Source organism: Stegostoma tigrinum, chromosome 3 (assembly GCF_030684315.1).
Source record: "Stegostoma tigrinum isolate sSteTig4 chromosome 3, sSteTig4.hap1, whole genome shotgun sequence".
Lineage (NCBI taxonomy): Eukaryota > Metazoa > Chordata > Chondrichthyes > Orectolobiformes > Stegostomatidae > Stegostoma > Stegostoma tigrinum.
The window spans coordinates 68,761,997-68,780,977 of record NC_081356.1 but is presented as its reverse complement, the minus strand read 5'-3'; the positions used below and the strand labels follow the sequence as shown (position 1 = coordinate 68,780,977).

At 40.5% G+C, this 18,981-nt stretch overlaps 1 protein-coding gene across 2 annotated transcripts in view; it reads right to left on the bottom strand.

Moving 5' to 3' along the window:
- LOC125451351 (E3 ubiquitin-protein ligase MARCHF3) overlaps positions 1 to 18,981 on the bottom strand; it is a 93,560-nt gene that overhangs the window by 10,584 nt on the left and 63,995 nt on the right. Inside the window, exons 1-2 of one of the 2 annotated variants that reach the window (XM_048528382.2) lie at positions 13,793 to 13,895; positions 8,475 to 8,712 (exon numbers count right to left, since the gene is read on the bottom strand). In XM_048528382.2, the coding sequence (XP_048384339.2) occupies positions 8,475 to 8,659 (185 nt within the window). In that variant the 5' untranslated portion in view covers positions 8,660 to 8,712; positions 13,793 to 13,895. Of the gene's footprint in view, positions 1 to 8,474; positions 8,713 to 13,792; positions 13,896 to 18,981 lie in introns of those variants that run through there. The other variant, XM_048528381.2, reaches the window with a different exon arrangement.

Here is an 18,981-nt window from a genome sequence, read left to right as displayed (position 1 = left end):
GGGCAGTTAAGAGTCAACCGTGTTACTGTGGGTCTGGAGTCACATGTAGGCCAGACTAGGTAAGGATGGCAGTTTTCTTCCCGAAAGGCCAATGGTAACCTAGATGGGCTTGTCCACCAATTGACAATGGATTCATGGTTATCATTACCTCTTAATTCCACCATTTGCCATGGTGGGATTGAAACCCAGATCCCCAGAACATTACCTACATCTCTGGATTGAAAATTCAGCAATATCACTAGGCTGTCACCTCCCTACAGTATACCATCACACTTTCACAGATGTTTTAAAACAGATGTTTTACAGGCTTTGAGGTGAATGAATTAGTTCACAGAAATCCCAACCTCTGACCTGTTCTTGTGACCACACAATTGATATGGCTGCATCAGATAAGTTTCTAGTTTGTGGTAACCTCAAGCATGATAATATAGTAATGATGATGCTACTGAAAACTAAAAGGGGAGATGGCCATTGATTGGTGCTTGTGTACTGTGAATATTATTTGACACTCATCAGAACCAGACTGAACGTGATCCAGCACTCTCTGCATGCATGCACTTACTATTTTCAGATCTGAAGGCTTGCAAATGATACAGAATGCTGTAATTATCTCCACTTCTGGTTTAATGATGGAGGAAAGCTATTGGATGAAGCATCTGAAGTTGGTTGGGCCTATGACACTACCCAAAGAAAGCCCACACAGATGTCTGGGCTGTGGTGATAGTCCTCTAATAGGGCAATCTATTTTTGTACCAGGCGTGACTCCAACTATGGAGGCATTCTCCTGTCACCACCAACTCTGACTCCCCTTAACTTCAATTTTACTCAAGTTCCTTGATTCTACATGCAATTGATGTTAACTACAGTCACTTTCACCTCACTTCCCAAATTTAGCAATTTTGGTCTACGTTTGCACAAAGGCTAAAACGACAATGGGCGGAACACAGAATTAACAGTAAAAAAAATGTTCATTACTGAGAAACCAGACAGTCGGCAGCACATCAAGAGTGCAGCTCAGCAACAGCTTCTCAAGGATGATTAGGGATAGCAATAAATACAGGCTTTGCCAATGATGCCCCCATCCAGTGAAAGATGTTTTTTAAAGTGGTGTTTTGTAACACAGCTGATGACTTCTTCCCTCACTTTGCCGATGGAGAGTAAACTGAGGGGTGACCTTATAGAAGTTTATAAAATCAGGAGCGGTATGGATAGGGTAAATAGGCAACTTTTTCATGCAGAGGGTGGTGCGTGTATGGAATGAGCTACCAGAGGAAGTGGTCCAGGCTGGAACAGTTACAACATTTAAAAGCCATCATGTAAATGATAGAATGATATTTCATCTGATTTGATTTATCTTGTATTTTCTTAGCAGGGCATTCAATAATGCCTCACTTAATGAAATGGCTGCATTCCTGAAAATCATGATTTTAAATTCTATGGCAACCCAAGAGTCACCTGATGTTAAACGTGGAATTTGGTTCCTTCGAACATTTCTGATACCTATAGCTCAAACCCTCCAATACCAGCAAGAATCCTCGTAAATCTTTTCTGAGCCCTGTCTAGTTTCACAACATCCTTCCCATAGCAGGGAGACCAGAAGTGAATGCAATAATCCAAAAGTGATCTCTCCAATGTCCCGTACAGCTGCAACATGGCCTCCCAACTCCTATACTCAATGCACTAGCCAAAAAGGCAAGCATACCAAATGCCTTCTTCACTATCCTGTCTACCTGGGACTTTGCTTTTAAGGAACTATGAACCTGCACTCTGAGTTCTCTTTGTTCAGCAACACTCTCCAGGGCCTCACCGATAAGTGTATAAGTCCTGCCCTGATTTGCCTTTCCAAAATGGAGCACCTCACATTTATCTAAACTAAACTCCATCTGCCACTCCTTGGCCCATTAGCGCATCTGATCAAGGTCCCATTGTACTCCGAGGTAACCTTTTTCATTGTCCACCACACCTCCAACTTTAGTGTCATCTGCAAACTTACTGACCTCACCTCATATGATGACATCCACATGTGTGGTGGAATGGTAAATTTACTCCTCCGAAAACCAGATGGGTTTTCTGACAATCGGCAATGGTTTCATGATTATCAGTAGACTCTTAACACAAGATTTTTGTGTTTATTGCATTCAAATTCTACCATCTGCTGAGGTGGGATGAGACCCCCCCCCCCCGGGTACCCCGAAAATTACAGGAATTTCCATGACTCAGGTATTAAAAACACCTAATTCTCTGTGCACCTCAAAATTCTGCAACTGTTCACCATTCAAACTTTTAAGTCAAACTTAACAAATTGAACACCTTCACATTTTCCACACTGTATGACACGTACCAGATTTTTGCCCTCTCATAATCCACATCCATATCCATCTGCAAAGCACTTGTGTCCTCTACATGCTTTTCAGTCTCTCGGCACCATCTACAAATTTAGCTAACATGCGTTTGCTCCCCTTATCAAAGCCATTGATGTAAATTGTAAGAAGCTAAGGTCCCAGAACAGAGTCTTGCAATACTCGTTACATCCTGCCAATTATAAAATGGCCCATTTGTACATACTGTCTAGTTGCTGGCAGCTGGCCAGAAAATCTTCTATCCACATTAATATGTTACCATGCACTCCTATTTTGTGTAATAAATTTATATGGCACCTTGTCAACTGCCTTATGGAAACTCAAGAACAGTACAGCTACAAGCATCCCTTTATCCACAGCAAGCGACTTTAACAAGCAGCTCAAATAAAATCATTTCCCTTTCACAAAACAGTGCTGACTATTTCCAATTAACCTGAGATTTTTTTTCTTTAAAATGTGACCAGCTATAACTTCCTTGATTCTAACACCTTTCCCATGACAGAGGGACTGATTGGAGGGATGCCAAGGGGACTTCAGGGTGAGTCTGAAGGCAGAAGCATAGGGAATAGGTCATGAGAACGAGAGACCCCAGAACAGGAAGTGTGTGACAAATAACAATGGACTGAAACTCATATACAAACATATTGTCACTTCCTTTAATGGTGTTTAAGCAAAATGTTAACGGAGTTAACGATAAGCGGGGCTTTACCAATGCCTTGGCAATTTTCCACATTGTCAAGTTGATGACAGTGTAGCAGCTAGACCAGTGTAGCTTGGTTAGGGGTGTGGCTAATTCCAGAACACATCAAACTGAGGCATTCAAGGTGGGACTGGATGATTATTTGGATAGAAATGTTCTGCATGGATATGGAGAAAAGGCAGAAGATTGGTACAGGGTAACAGAACCAGTGCATGCATAACGGGCCAAATTCCCTCATGATTCTCTGATGTCTTCAGTACTACTGCTGGAATGTTATCTAAGGCCATAGCATTTACTGTGTCTGGCGCCTTCAACCATTTCCCGACATCACATGAAGTGAACTGAATTGGCTAAAGACTGGTCCTAAAGATGCTGGGGACCTTCGCAGCCATGATGGATCATCCACTTGGCATTTCTGGCTGACGATAGATGCAAATGTTTCAAGCTCATCTTTTGCACTGACTGGGATGTGGGATTCCCCATCATTAAAGAGGAGATTGCACAGCTCTGAACTGATCTTTGGTCGAGGGATCGCTTTAACTTCATCAATTGTAAATTGCTTATTTTGGTTAACATGCAAATCATCTCAAGTTATAATTTCGTCAAGTCAGGCAATTTTCATTTTCTCAGACTATTCTCAATCATCAGCAAAATGAAGTCATGTGTCATCAGTACTGCAGCTCCTGGATCACCTAAACTTCTTAGTGAGCCAGATCTGGTCCCTGGCTTGGTTGAAATGAGAAAGTGAGTGAAATATTAGGCTACGAGATTACAGATAGAGGTTGAATACTGTTCCGGTGTCGATAGCCCAGTGGCTCAATAGCCAGTTTCAAGCCACTAGTTCTGTTTTGAATCTATCCAAATTTAGCACAGTGATAGTGTCAGCAACTCACAGCAAGTGTCCTCTGTGCAAGGTTAGAACTTGAACTCAAAAGGACAGTCATGGTCACTCTGAACAATACTATCTTGGACAGATGCATCTGCGACAAGTAAGCTGATGATAATCAAGTCTCTAGTTTATTTTTCTTTCTTGTTGTTTTTCCCATCATCTGCTGCAGGCCTGGTCAGACCAACATCTACCAAACCATCTTAGCAATGACGGTAATGGCACTGAAGTCACTCACCAAGAGAATATTTTGTACACTTGCCACCTTCAGTGCTTCTTCAAAGTGGTGTTCAACACGGAGGAGTACTCACTCACCTGCTCAAGGAAGGTGAAAGCTGAATATCAACAGGAAGATGCTTCAGCCATATCTGACCTGACAACAAAAGAGTTAATGGAGTCTGGGGTTCATGCTGAGAACTCACAAGGTCAACCCCTCCTGAATGTACATTGCTATGCCACCACTTCTAGTCTGTCTGTGAGAACAGGGCATATTCAGGGGCAGTAATGAAGGCCTTTGGCACAATAGCTCTAAGTTATGATTTAGTGAATATGGCTATGACAGACTGTTGTTTGACTTGTCTGTGGGGCAGTTCACCTCAATATTTGTCGGGTTGACCAGGCAGCGTGTTGCCGAGTAATCCATCCAGTTTTATTAGTTTCCAGATTTTCTGTAACTTTCTAAAAGCAGGTGTAGGAGCAGAAGTAGCTCATCAGAACATCAAGTTTGGTCCACCATTCAGTGAGATCATGGTTGATCTGAAAACCCACAACTCCACATTCCTGCTTTTCCCCAAAAACCCTTGATTCTCTTATTGATTAAAAATCTATCTCAGCCTTAAATCTACTTAATGACCCAGGCTCAACAGCCCTCTGTGGTCAGAATTTCATAGATTCACTACCATGTGAGAAGAAATTCCTCCTAAATTCTGTTTAAATGTGTGACCCCTTATTCTAAGGTCATGCCCTTTGATCCTAGATTCTACCACAAAGGAGTAACCTTTCCACATCTATCTCGTCAAGTACTCCAAGAATCTTGCAGATTTCAACAAGGTTGCCTCTCCCTCTTTTAAATTCCAGTAAGTCCAGGAAGAATCTTCTCAATGTCTCCTGATTAGATGGTCCCTCTACACATGATATCAGTCTGGTGAATCTTCCCTGCACTGCCTCAAATCCCAGTATATCTTAGATAAGTATTCCAAGTATGGCCTGACTAGGAATTTGTCCCTACTTTTATGCTCCATTCCCTTCAAAATAGAGGTCAACATTTTTTGATACAATTCAGTGACTTGCTAGGCCATTCCTGAGGAATGTTAAGAGTCATACATTTTGACGTAGATTTGGAGTTACATGTAATCCAGACAAGTAAGTATTATTGATTTCCTTCTCTGAAGAATATTGATCCAGATTAAATCTAAATTTTTCATAATAATCCAATAGCTTCCTGATTTTCATTCCTGACATTAGATTATTCCATCTATTCACACCAATGATTCCAAGTGAAATGAAGTTTAACTAAAATCCTACAGTCCACTCCAAGGGGATTTTCTTACTTAGTCATAGTAAGTTATCTGATTAGAAAAACAGAAAATTATTTAAAGGTGCATTACAGCATGATTTTCTGAGATAGGCAAAAGAGAGGAAGTCTCATGGCAAGAGTAAGGATTCATTTTTCTACAATTAAATAGCTACAGAATGTGCCCATGGCTGTCAATTTTGCCTTCATTGATGAACTGCCCTCCAGATATTCCCAAACTTTTAAATTTAAAAATCAATTTCCTCCAACATAAAACGACACAGCAAGGGCCATTTCTTTCGGTGGAAAATACTAAGTGCTGCCAAGCAGCCAGCAAACCTGTCAGTAAAGAGACTGTTCTTTTAGGCACTGCCCCTATTTTACTGCTTTTCCTTTGATAAATTTTTCATTTCACGCTTTGTGTTCAGTGTGATAAATGGTTGTAACTGTGCTTAAAGAAGTTTGTTGTCAATCCAACTCAAATTTTATTCTTCTCTTTTACTGAAGGCAGGGATCTCCTCCTTACATGGTGGTCAGCCCTGACAATTTATGGAAAATCAGGAGTGCCATTAATCAATGAGACTGACCAATACATCCAATTCTCAGATATGTGCTCCCGTAGTGCAAGTCCAAGATTCATCTCGCGGTCAGAGCCTTATAAAGTCAGTTCTTTCTTCTCATATTAACGCATAAAGCTTGACTTTACCATTTATTGCTGCTAACTAAACATTTATTCTGCGTATTTATCATTACTGCCAAGTAACTGCCATTCCCCACTTTCCTATCAATACAGATCCAGTGTTTGGATCCAAATTGTTTCTGAACTGAATAACAGAATAGTAAGCAGACCGTTCTCAGCCTATCATATCTGTCATACAGTCACACTGTACAGAAGACAGTCTTTGACCTTTAGAGACAGCACCAACAAAAACAAAATCCATTACCTATCTACACTAATCCCACTTGACCCATCATCTTGAATATTATGGCATTTCGACTGGTTACCCATGTAGTTTTTAAACATAATGAGTTTTCCCACCTCAATTATCCTCCCAGGCAATGCATTCCAGACCCCACCACCCTCTTGGTCTAAAATTCTTTCCTCAAATTCCCTTTGAACCTCCTGCCTTTCACCTTAAAATGATACTCCCTTGTTATTGACCCTTCAGCTAAGGAGAACAGCTTTCTATCCACTCTGTCCATAGCCCCACCCCCCTCAATAATTTTATACACCTCTAACAGGTTCCCTCTCAGCCTTCTCTGCTCTAAAGAAAACAACCTGAACCTATCCAGCCGCTTGTCATAGTTAAAATGCTCCATCCCAGACAGCATCCTGGTGAAGAGAAAGGAACTGCAGATGCTGCAGGAACTGAGGTAACAAGGTGTAGAGCTGGATGAGCACAGCAGGCCAAGCAAATCATTTTTCTGAAGAAGGGTCTAGGCCCGAAACGTCAGTTTTTCTGCTCCTCTGATGCTGCTTGGCCTGCTGTGTTCATCCAGCTCTACACCTTGTTATCTAACATCTTGGTGAATCTCCTTTACACTTTTCCAGTGCAATCACATCCATCCTATGGGGTGATGGTCAGAACTACAGCCCTTCTGCTATGGCCTAACCAAAGTCTTGTACAGCTTCAACCTAAATTCTGTGTGCTTAGATTCGCCATGGCTAATGAAGGCAACCATCCTGCATGCCTTCTTAACCAGGCTATTAATCAGTCTTGCCACCCTCAGGGATCTGTGGACAAGCATCCCAAGATCCCTCTGTTTCTCTGAGCTTCCTAGTGTCCTGCCTTTGAGTACTCCTTTTTCTTGTTACTTCTTCCAAACTGCAGCACATCACCATTTTTCAGGACGCAATTCCATCTGCCATTGATCAGCCCTTCTGATCGACTCGTCTATATCTGCTCCAGATCTTTGAGGAGCAATCCAGTTAGTCCCACACTCCTACAATTTCTTCAAACCTCTGCTATGCTTTTTTCCCCTTCAAATATTTATTCAGTTCCTTTTTGAAAGCTACAGTTGAATCTTTATCCAGTATACCCTGGACATGATGTTCCAAGTGCTAACAACTTGTTGTGTAGAAATATTTTTTTCTCAAGTTGCCTCTGGCTTTTTAGCCAAATCACTTGTGTCCTCTAGTTATTGTGCCTTCAGACATTAGAAACTGCTTTGCTTCATTCACGCTATTTAATCTGTTCAAGATCCTAATTTGGAGCAAAAGACTTCTTTGAGGATGGTCTTGTTCCACATAGGTTTGCTATGTTCTGGTGTTTCAGCCTTAAGCAGCATCGAAGCTATTGTACCACGTGTTCAGAGAATCTAATACACCAAAGACACCAAAAATGTACCTGATTGTAACATCCATATCTGTTGAGCAGAAAGTTTCTCATTGCTCCACACACTTCATACAGATTATTAACTACAAGATGGCAATTTATCCAGGTGTCTGCACAGCTCTCTCCTAATCAGGATATTAACAGTTAAGGCAGAAAATAAGGTCCCAAGCAGACAGAACTGCAGTGTCATATCCTAACTGCTGTAATGTAAATGTAGCCTAAATAAAGTCCTTAAATTACAAATTTGCTCGCAATGTTCAGGAATGCACCACAAAAAATGGACTGTCTCTTGCCACATGATTTGTTTACATTTGCCACTGAAATTGGTCTGCATGCAGCAGCATTTCAGGGTTAAATGGCTTTGATTGGAACAGTAAAAACGAAGATTTCATTCTTAGGTATCTGGTCAGTGTCTTAAGGTAAACACAGCCTTGTTGCGCAGCAGAAACTGTCTGCTAGCTGTCTGGTGGAAAAAAAATCAATGTTTGTTTTCAAAGTACAAGGTCAGTAAGTGGACTAAACAACAGAATTTATGTTAGGAATCAAAGTTCAGTCACAAAAATCAGATTGCATCAATAACAATAAAAGGATCTGAAGCAACTATTATTTACATCAGATTCCAAAAGATATTTTCTTTTCCTTTGCATTGCCGAAAATTGTCACATTAAATTTCTTGTACCTGTGCGCGTTCAGCGTCCTAACAACTGTTGATAGCAGCTGCCCGTCTTTAGCTGAAACTTGCATCACATATTCTGGCTGCCCATTCACGACATCAGCAGAATCTTCCACTGCTTTTACTAAAGGAACTAAGCTAGTGCAGTCTGGAAGGACCTCAGTCAAGTGATTGCAATGGCTGGCTGTCATGGCAACAGACAAATTACTCCGTCAGTTAGCGTGAACCACATTCATGCTTCCATCTAAAGAAGAGTGGAAAAATGAGATTCAAACAATTAAAATCTGTTGTAAGAAAATAATCCAAACACTGGATTATTTACATGAATTAACAAAACAGTTAATACTCTTAATTTTTCTTTGGCAGGGTGAGTGGATGGGGGTAGGAAGGACTCAATAGGTGGATAAAAATGACAATTTTGAGCTGATTGCAATATGGGCTTTCCCCTTTGTCATACCCAGTGGCGGGCACCAAGCACTAACAAGTCTTTTAGTGGTGAATGAAATAAATGCAGTTTAAATCCTCAAAATATTTTAGTGCTAACTAAAGAAGAAGGCTATTCCACTACTACCTGCACACTGTATTAGAACAACAGCTACCGTCTCTCACAACAGCCATCTTGTGTTGACAGTACTTAGTGCCACGTGGTATTCTTTTGGGTTTTCAACTTGGACCTCCTAAAAAGCTACATTTTGGTATATCAAGAGCAAAGAGGTATTTGTAATTGGTTACAAACCAATAATTAAGCTGAATACTCAAGAAGAACGTTATGATCAGTCACAGAGACTTAATCTTTTACCTTAGGAAAGATGTTAAAACACAAAGTGGACTGAATAGGTTGATGACAAAAAGCAGAGGTATAAAGTGAGAGCAGAGAAATGAGAGTAATATGAATTTTTAAAAAAAATTTAAGAAGAAATCTGATAGTGGTGTTCACAATTACAAAAGGTTTTTCTGAATTAGAGAAAGGAAAGCTAGTTCCAACATCCAACATAACAATATAATTACTGGACCAGTTTGGAAAACTGACCAGACACATCCTGTGCATAAAAGTCTGGACAGTTCTAACCCAGGCAAATTACTACTCCTATCAATCTACTCTCAATCATCGGCAAACTGATGAAAGGCATCATGAACAAATCAATTAGGGATGCATAATAAACACTGGCCTAGCCACATTCCAAAAATTCATAAACCAAGTTCACAAATTAAAGATCCCCGTTCCTTAAATATCGAGGACATGGTGACATAATTTCACATCTCCACAGATTCTGCTAGACTGGCTTCTCCAGCTCTTTCTCTTTCTCTGTGTGATACATACAGGTCATTGTACGTGGTTCAGCTGCAGCTTACATGAAATGTATGATATAAAATTGAAATTACTGTGAAATGGCAGAACAAATGTTACATAGCTGGGAGGTGAAACTGTGATTATAGGGGAGGAATATATAGAAAGGGTGAAGCAGGGTGAACAAAGTCACAAATTTTTAAAAACTGTCTTGCTTTTGCGGTATGTGTATTTATAAACCAGGCAGCAAATTTTTTACTCCATTATTCATTGACAAATTTCTATTTTTACACAATAAAGTAATGATACAGTAATTTCCAGCAATTCCTTCTGTGTGACGCTGCATGCACAGAAACATACAGGTCAGACTAACAGGATAACAGTAGTGCAGCAATTAGCACTGTTGCCTCACAGCGCTAGAGAGCTGAGTTTGATTCCAGCCTTGGACAACAGTGTAGAGTTTGCACATTCTTCTTGTGTCTCCCACCATCTAAAGTTGTGCAGGTTATGGTTAAACTCCCACTTGGAGTTGGTGGGGATGGGTTCTGGGTGAGATGCTCTTCGGAGGGTTCATGCAAACTTGATGGGCTAAATGGCCTCCTTCTGCACTGTAGGAATTCTATGATAAACAGGGGCAGTATATTTTAGTATTTAGAACACATCTTGTTTATTGAAAGCAATTCAACGTACATAAACTGTAGCTATAACCAACAAGAACAAAACACTTTTTGTTTGCTCATGGGTTCTGGGTGTTGTTGGCTAGGCCAGCATTTGTTACTCATTTCCAATCACCTTTGAGAAAGTGGTTGTGGTCTACCTTCTGGAACCACTGCAGTCCATGTGGTGTAAGGATGCACAGCGCTGTTAGGAAGGGATTCCAAGATTTTCACCCCAATCAGGATGGAACGTGGCTCGGCGGGAGCTAGAAGCGGTGTTTCTGTCAAACTCCTAGCTTGTGCTTTGTAGATGTTTGACAGGTTTTGTGAAGGCAGGAGCAGAATAATGCATTCCAAAATTTCCATTTCTCATTTGCCACAGAATTTATATAGCTAAGAACAATATATAATTTTAAACTGAATTTATATTGTGTGTGTTAAGATGAGAGATTGTGCACTGAATGAATCATCAATGAAGCCAGATGGGCAGAACTCAGAAATAATAGATGGCTGATAGCCAGGAGAGGGATAGAACAGCAAATATGTAAGCAAATTTCTGAGTGCAAGAGGTAATAATATTTATTAACTTCAACTACCTTAGTATTAACAATGTGAAAGACACAGACGGCCAAAATCATTGAACAGCATTCGAATGAAGTTGCTTAGCCAGCACATATCAATCCCAAGGGTACAACTCTAGATTTTGTCTGAATGAATTAAGCTGAGCAAGTGGATGAAGTCACAGTGGGTAGCCATTTTGGAGATAGTGACACCCATAATATAGTTAAATTTAGCATGATTATAGAAATGGACAAAGATAGAACAGGAGTAAAAGTTCTGAACTGGGGGAAGGCAGACTTTACAAAGCTGAGAGATGATCTGGCAAAGTGGTCTGGATACAGCTACTTGCAGGAAAACAGTGACAAACCAGTGGGAAGTATTCAACTGTGACACTCTGCAGGCAGTGCAGACATCTCCCAACAAAGAAAAAACAAACTGATTCTGTCAAATCTAGAGCTCCCTGGTCAAAAATAAAAAAGTCTGAATTAACAAGAAAGGAGAATGATACAGTGAAATGGAATTGTGACTGCTTGAATGAATGACAGAAAGGTTAGCCAACATGGCTTTGCTAGAGCAAAGCTTAGAGTAAAGTAAGAAAGACAAGGTAGTCATTCAGAGGATGATTCAGATTCCACTGAGGGATTTGATTAAACAAAACAAAAATCTTTATTCTGTGTCTAAATTTAGAGACGGTGGAATTGAATGGTATTTCGTCTTATTTGACTTGACTGCTATGAAGGTTAAAGAAGCCTAGGCCTTAATATTACAGAGTGTCCTGATAGTTTGTCAAAAGAAAGAGCAGTCTGCAGACAATGAAATGGTTAAACAAGCAATATTCAGGGCTGGGTTTTTTTAGAGTCATAAACATGTACGACACAGGTCAGGACTCTTTGGTCCAACTCATCCATGCCGACCAGATATCCTAACCGGATTTAGTCCCATTTGCCAGCATTTGGCCCATATCCCTCTAAATTTTTTCTATTCATATGCCCATTCAGATGCCTTTTAAATGTAATTGTACCAGCCTCCACCACCTCCTCTGGCAGCTCATTCCACACTTGCACTACTGTCGGTGTGGAGAAATTGTCCCTTAGGTCCCTTTTAAATCATTCCCTTTCACCATAAACCTATGCCGGCTAGTTTTGCACTTCCCTACCCTGGGAAAAAGACCTTGGCTAGTTACCCTATCCATGGCCCTCATGATTATTTAAACATCTATAAGGTTACCCTTCAGCCTCTGATGCTCCAGCAAGAATATCCCTAGCATATTCAGCCTTTCCCTATAGCTCAACCCTCCAGTCCCAGTAACGTGGATGTAAATCTTTCCTGAATCCTCCCAGGTTTAACAACATTACTTCTATTACAGGGAGACCAAGAAATGCACTATTTTAATAATTCTCCTTTCTCCCACTGCCTCAAGTATTTTCCTCTGGCCTGCTGCCACCTCCCACCATGCAAGATACTAATCGAAACACAACCAGCTCGTTTCAATTATTCAGATGCAGCCCAGAGTCCAATTTCTACTGAAGGGCCTTGACTAATTCCTACCTCAATGAGTTTCCATCAAAATTTTAATAGCTCCTCCATCAAATACTCTGAGCTGTGCACTGTATTTGAGAGTTATGGAAAATATGCCTCACAATCATTGAAAGATTGGATGACTTTTTTAAAGAAGTAGTCTGAGCATCAAAGATACTAAGTTTTTGAATAATTGTAAATAAACCTAACCCTAACCCTATCGCAGGGGCTATAAGAAGAAATCTTAATCAACCATTTGTAGAATTTGCAAGAAAAAAAATACTTTAGGATCAGTGGCTTCAATCACTGAAGTTAGAGAAAAATGCTGAGCATGTGAGGGAAATCATCATTACTGATGAATCCCGAAACAGTATTCTGGAAATGATCAAGACTTATTTATATCAGTGCCAAGTTTCAAAGATGGCAGAAAAGGCAATTCTGTAGATACTGGTGATATCTCATGCATTCAGTTACATGCAGGCAAATGGTTAAAGGAATAAACAAGGAAATTGGACATAACTGAAGTTCTGCAGAAGAATTAAACTGAAGTCAAAGCATTAACTCTGTTTCTGTCACCACCACACCTGCTAAGTTTCCGTACCAGGTTCTGTTCCATCATATGCAGTATTTTGCTTTTATTAGGAAATGGGAAGAATAATAAATCTGGCAATAGAAAAGGGTTTAGGTTTTGGAACAAAAGGAGGATGCTAATACTATTAAGGAGAAAGACTAGAAGCAAAATGAATAAGAAAAATAATGCTTCTGCTGGAATAAGACTGGTCATACTACAATGGCTGGATATGAAATAGGTGAACGACTGGTGCTGTAGGAATGACTAAGTAACATGCATAAAAGTTGTATCAGGAAAGGGGATGAGTATTAAAACGACAGCAGTGGTTTATGTGAGGTGTGCTTCAACCACACCTACCAGGGAGGAGTAGATGGCTCAGTTTAGGCAAGAGAGTTTGTCTTTGATTATAGTGAAATAGAGTCAGACTATTGGACGCCCAGGATATTTTATGTCAAAAGGAGAAGTGATCCCTTACTTCTCAACAAAATAAGTAAACCAATTATGGAAATGTTTAAATATTTTGTACATAAAGGAGAGAGATTCTCTTAGTCTTCTCATCAAAGAGGCAAACCAATAAAGATATTGAGATACACAACAAGCCAGTCACTAATGTTGTCTCAAGATACAATTTGCATACCAGGGGAGATCATAAAGCAGGAAATAAATGAAAGCATACACAGAGTTTACAAAGTTGTTCTATTATATTGCACTGGATTAAAGAGTAGCTTACCAAGTGGAGAATTTACAGTTAGAGTTGTACAGCAAATCCCTGTAGAAGGAATTGACTTTATCCTGGAGAAAGACCCGGCTGGTTCAAAAATATTAGCTTTACTGAGCGTGCAGAACAACCCATGAAAGCAAAAAGAAACTGGGATACTGTCGGAGGAACATCCTCATTGTCTCCTGACTGCCTTGTGACTAGATCTCAGGCTCAAAATTAGACCAGAAAAGGAAGGTTCCACAGAAAATGGAGAGGATGCGGAAATGTAGTTATCTAACACTATTTTCGCAAACCTGAGTTAAAAGCACATAAATAAAGAGAATGACAAGTTTAGTAGATACTCTTTAACAGAAATTCAAAAGACAGATCCTGAGTTAACAGAGCTATGAGAAAAAATGAAAGTGAATCAGAACCAATAAGTGAGTGTATTATTTAAAAGGCAAAGTGCTGAAGAGGAAATGGAGACTTCCCCTGATATCTGCCAATTGGAATAAGCAGCCCACCAAGTGGTAGTTCATTCTGGATATTGTAATGGAATTTGATGAGTGGCTCTTGCAATTCCAATGGCGGGCCACTCAGGTCCTAGGAAATCACAAGCTGAATCATCTTTATCAGCTAGAGTTGTATAAACACAGTTAAATTTTGCCAGACATGACATATGTGCAGGGTAGTGGGGAAAACCGAATCGTCAATGAAATATGCACCCTTAATTCTGATACCAGCATTTGAAGAACTATTTAAGGTGGCAATCTTTTGAAGAATTATGTATGTTTGAACTAGATTTCCTAAGGCTTTGGTGAAAATGCCAGCAAGAAATATAATGGAAATGTTAGAAAAATGTTGATTTATTTGCTTTTAGATTCAGGTTATGGATCACCCTGGAAAATGAATCGTCGACTGGAATCTGATTGTACATAAGAAATATTCAAAGAAATAGAGAATAGTTTGGGAATCAAACAATTTGTGCCTTTGGCTGGTCACCAATAATCACAAGGAGCAACGTAAAGATGTCATTAAACCTTAAAGGCCATGATTAAAACCAACTGTTGGGAATATTCTATGGATTGGGATAAAGGAATTCTTTCATTACTGTTTTCCACAGAGGCTGGAGCTCACCTATCCCCTCCCTACCTCCCCACCCACACTCTCCTCTCCACCCATCTTCTCCTCTATCAATCTTCGGTCCGCCTCCCCCTCTCTCCCTATTTATTTCAGAATTCTCTCCCCATCTCCCTTTTCTGATGAAGGGTCTAGGCCCAAAACGTCAGCTTTTGTGCTCCTAAGATGCTGCTTGGCCTGCTGTGTTCATCCAGCTCCACACTTTGTTATCTTGGATTCTCCAGGATTTGCAGTTACCATTATCTCTGGAGCTCACCTATTGTAATTGTATTGAAACCAGGTGCATCACGGTAATTATGTACAGATTACTGAAAAGTCAATGCAGCAACAAAGACGGAATCATATCCAAACCACAACTAGTTGACTGTGTCTACAGGACTGAATAAGCAAGGTTTGTGACAAAGATTGACTTCTTAAAGGGATATTGGCAAATTCCATTGACCGTTGCAGCCAAAGAAGCATCAGCTTTCATAACTCTGGATAAATTTTATTAACGAAAGTTCATGTTGTTCAGAATGAAAGATGCAGCAGCAAATTTTAGAAGATTGACAAACAAGGTCATTGAAAGATTATGCAAGCATGTTGTATATATTGTTAATTTGGTTGTGCTCAGCCAAACCCAGGAAGAATATTTACAACACTTAAACAAATAGTCATAAATTTGATAGAAACTAAATTTGCCAAAGGAAATGTAACTTACCTGGGCACACTGTTAGACTAGGAAAAAGTAGTCCCCAGAACAGTAAAGTAAGGATGGTGATAGATTTTCCAGTGCCAAAGATAAAGGAGATATTTAGTGGCATATAGAAATTCTGCAGTCACCCAACTCATAGATTCAACCAGACTGTATCTCAAGGCTAATAAAATGTGAGGCTGGATGAACACAGCAGGCCTCCTTGCTTGTTGTCTTCATGTTTACTTATTTTGGACCTGCCTGGATGTTCACAGCAGCTCTCCATCCCTTGTCTTTTTGCACTTTGCCTTCTCGGCCAGGCCTTAAAGGTTTACAGTAGTTCAGTGTTTAGCACACAAAACTCGGCAGATTGCCATAGCTATCAACAGTCAGCAGTCACGTGGGTGGATATGTTGCTGCACTGCACTGTGCTATGCCAATCTCATGCTCACCAGCATGTGCCAGTAGCATAAGTAATACACACTGCCACACTGCACATGCATCATCCAAATGGCCATGTATCAAAACCTAAGGGGAGTGATCTTCAGGTCAGGCTGAAGGAGACAGCCTTCAGTCAGGTAGTTCCAACACAATAAGTCCTGGGAATCATCTGATAACTGTCCAGAAGCTTGCATATGGTCAACTGAACACTTGGGACATCCAGTGCCAAGGCTTCCCTATCATTGCAGTCCAGGAGCGGACCATGTTCAAGCTTACAGGTGCAGTGCAGCCAGTCTAGACATTCATGTTAAGTCAGTTAGGGAGCTCTATAGAGTCAGGAGTCTGGTCAGTTCATTGGGGGCTATCTGTCCAAGTCAGTCAAAAGGATGGGCTACAGCCAGTCCTGGGATTCAACTCAATCAAAGTCAAAGGAGATGGATGCAACATGGCTTCCCAATTACTACACTCAATACACTGACTAATAGAGGCAAACTAACCAAACGCCTCCTTCACTACCCTGTCTACTTGTGCCTCCACTTTCATCCCATATTTACAAAATGGTTACGATCAAATAAGCCAGGTTTGGACCCTGAGATATGACGACCGCTATTAACATTACCTTGGATCATAACACTTGCTGGCCCGCTTCAGATCCTGAACCATATTTTACGATTTTTACCTTGAAAGACTACACAAGGAACATGAGCATTTTTGGAGATTGAGAGAGATTTCACCTTAAAATTGACCTTCACAGGCAGCTTGCAACTTGCTCATAGAGTAATCAATGCAAGAAAGCCATGGATCAATGCAAAAGCAATACATTGCGGATGCTGAAAATTTGAATTACAAACATAAATGATAGAAATGCTTAGGTCAGACAGAATTTACGGAGAGAAACAGTTATTATTTCCAGCACCTAACCTTTTATCAGAATAGTAACCTGGCTAAGAGTTTCCAATGCTTACAACAGGCTTTGCCTTAGCACCAGTTTGAAATTTCACATCAAAAGTATCTTTGGATCCTGAAAGTAGCATTTTGATAGTGTCCTCAGATAACAGAAATAGTGAACCTTAAACGAATTAGTAATAAGTTACTTCATGTGGCATACCTAAAAGATTGCTAGTTTTCATCCACGCACAGCATGATTCAGAATAACATAACAGCCAAAGGCAATGATACGTTTGATTTGAGGAAATCAAATTTACACATTACTCTGTTTTGCAAAAGCATTTGTTTAAACCAGATTTCATGACTTCCAACATCTACGGAAATACCACAATAACGGAATCAACCTGATAAATGAAATTAGCCTTCAGTTTATTGATTTCAGCACTATAGTTTGAACTGTCAAACCAAACCATGTGAGCTTTTTATACAGCAGATAGAATTCAGGAACACAGGAACCCGAGAGCAGAAACAGGCCATTCAGCCTCTCATGGTTACCCCACCATTCAATGTAATCACTTTTGATCAAATACTTTAATGCCTTTTACTCATTCTAGCCCTGTACACCACTGCTAATCAGAAATATATCAAGCTCTAGCTTAAACATTCTTAAAAATTGAGCTTCTGCAGCCTCTTGTGGTATAGAATTCCAAAGGTCACAACTTTTGGAAGAAAAATTCTGCTTACCTCAGATCTAAGTGGCTTCCCTGTTACTTTTAAATTGCGCTCCCTGGTTCTAGATTCCCTAACCAAGAGAAGTATCTTCCCTGCATCTGCACCTCCCTCCCTTTTCTGGACCTCTCCAACTCCATCTATGGTAACTGCCTCAACATTGACATCTATTTCAAGCTCACCAACTCCCACAACTACCTGGACTACACCTCCTCTCATCTACCCTCCTGCAAGAATTCGATCCTTTACCCTCAATTCCTCCGCTTCCACCGCAACTGCTCCCAAGATGGGGTATTCCACTCCTAAACATCCCAGATGTCCTCCTATTTCAGGGACTGCAACTTCCTCCTTCTGGTGATCAAAAATGCCCTCAATCGCATCTCTTGCATTTCCTGCACTTCTGCCCTCACATCCCCTCCCGCCCAGTGTCACAATGACTCCACCCACAAACTGGAGGAGCAGCAAGTTATATTCCACCTTGGGAGCCTTCAGCCCAATGGCCTTAACTGAGAAATCATGTTTTAAAATCTTCCCACCCCTGGCTTCATCCCATGTCCAACCCTGTCTCTCATCCCTGCTTCCTTGATCCAACACAACCAGCCCATCTTCTTCCCAACCTATCCGTCCCACCCTTCCTGCTGACGAATCCCCACCACTCCCTACCTGCATTCACCTACCACCATCCCACCTACCTTCCCCAACCACACCTCTCTTCTATTTATTTCCCAGCTCCCTTGCCCCTCCCCATTTCTGAAGAAGGGTCCTGACCTGAAACATCAATTTTCCTGCTCCTCTGATGCAGCCTGACCTGCTGTGTTCCTCCAGCTCCACACTATGTTATCAGAATGCAGATCCAGTTTGCCCAAACTCTCTCCATAGGACGGCCCTGCCACCCCAGAACATACATGGTGAGCCTTCAGCTCATTTCCTCCATGGTAATAATAGCTTCCCTGAGTTAAGAAAATCAAAACTGCACACAGTATCTAGGTGCAGTCAAACCAAGCTCTGATAGAATTGAAGCAAGACATCGCTTACTCCTATACTCAAGTCCTCTTTCAATAAAGGCTAATATTCTATTAGCTTTTCTATTAGCGTGCTGTACCTACATGTTAGCTTTCAGTGACATATCGACAAAGGCTTTATTTTTACATTTCCATTTTTCAACCGCTTATTATTCAAGAAGTAGTCTGCAAATTGTTTTTCTTTCCGACCTATGCGGATAATCTCACATTACATTCCATCTGTCATGTTCTTGCCTATTCACGATCAAATCTTTCTTTGCTTCTTTCTCAAAATACTGTTTCCACTTAGCTTTGCAAGATCTGCAAATTTGCAAAGTTACACTTGG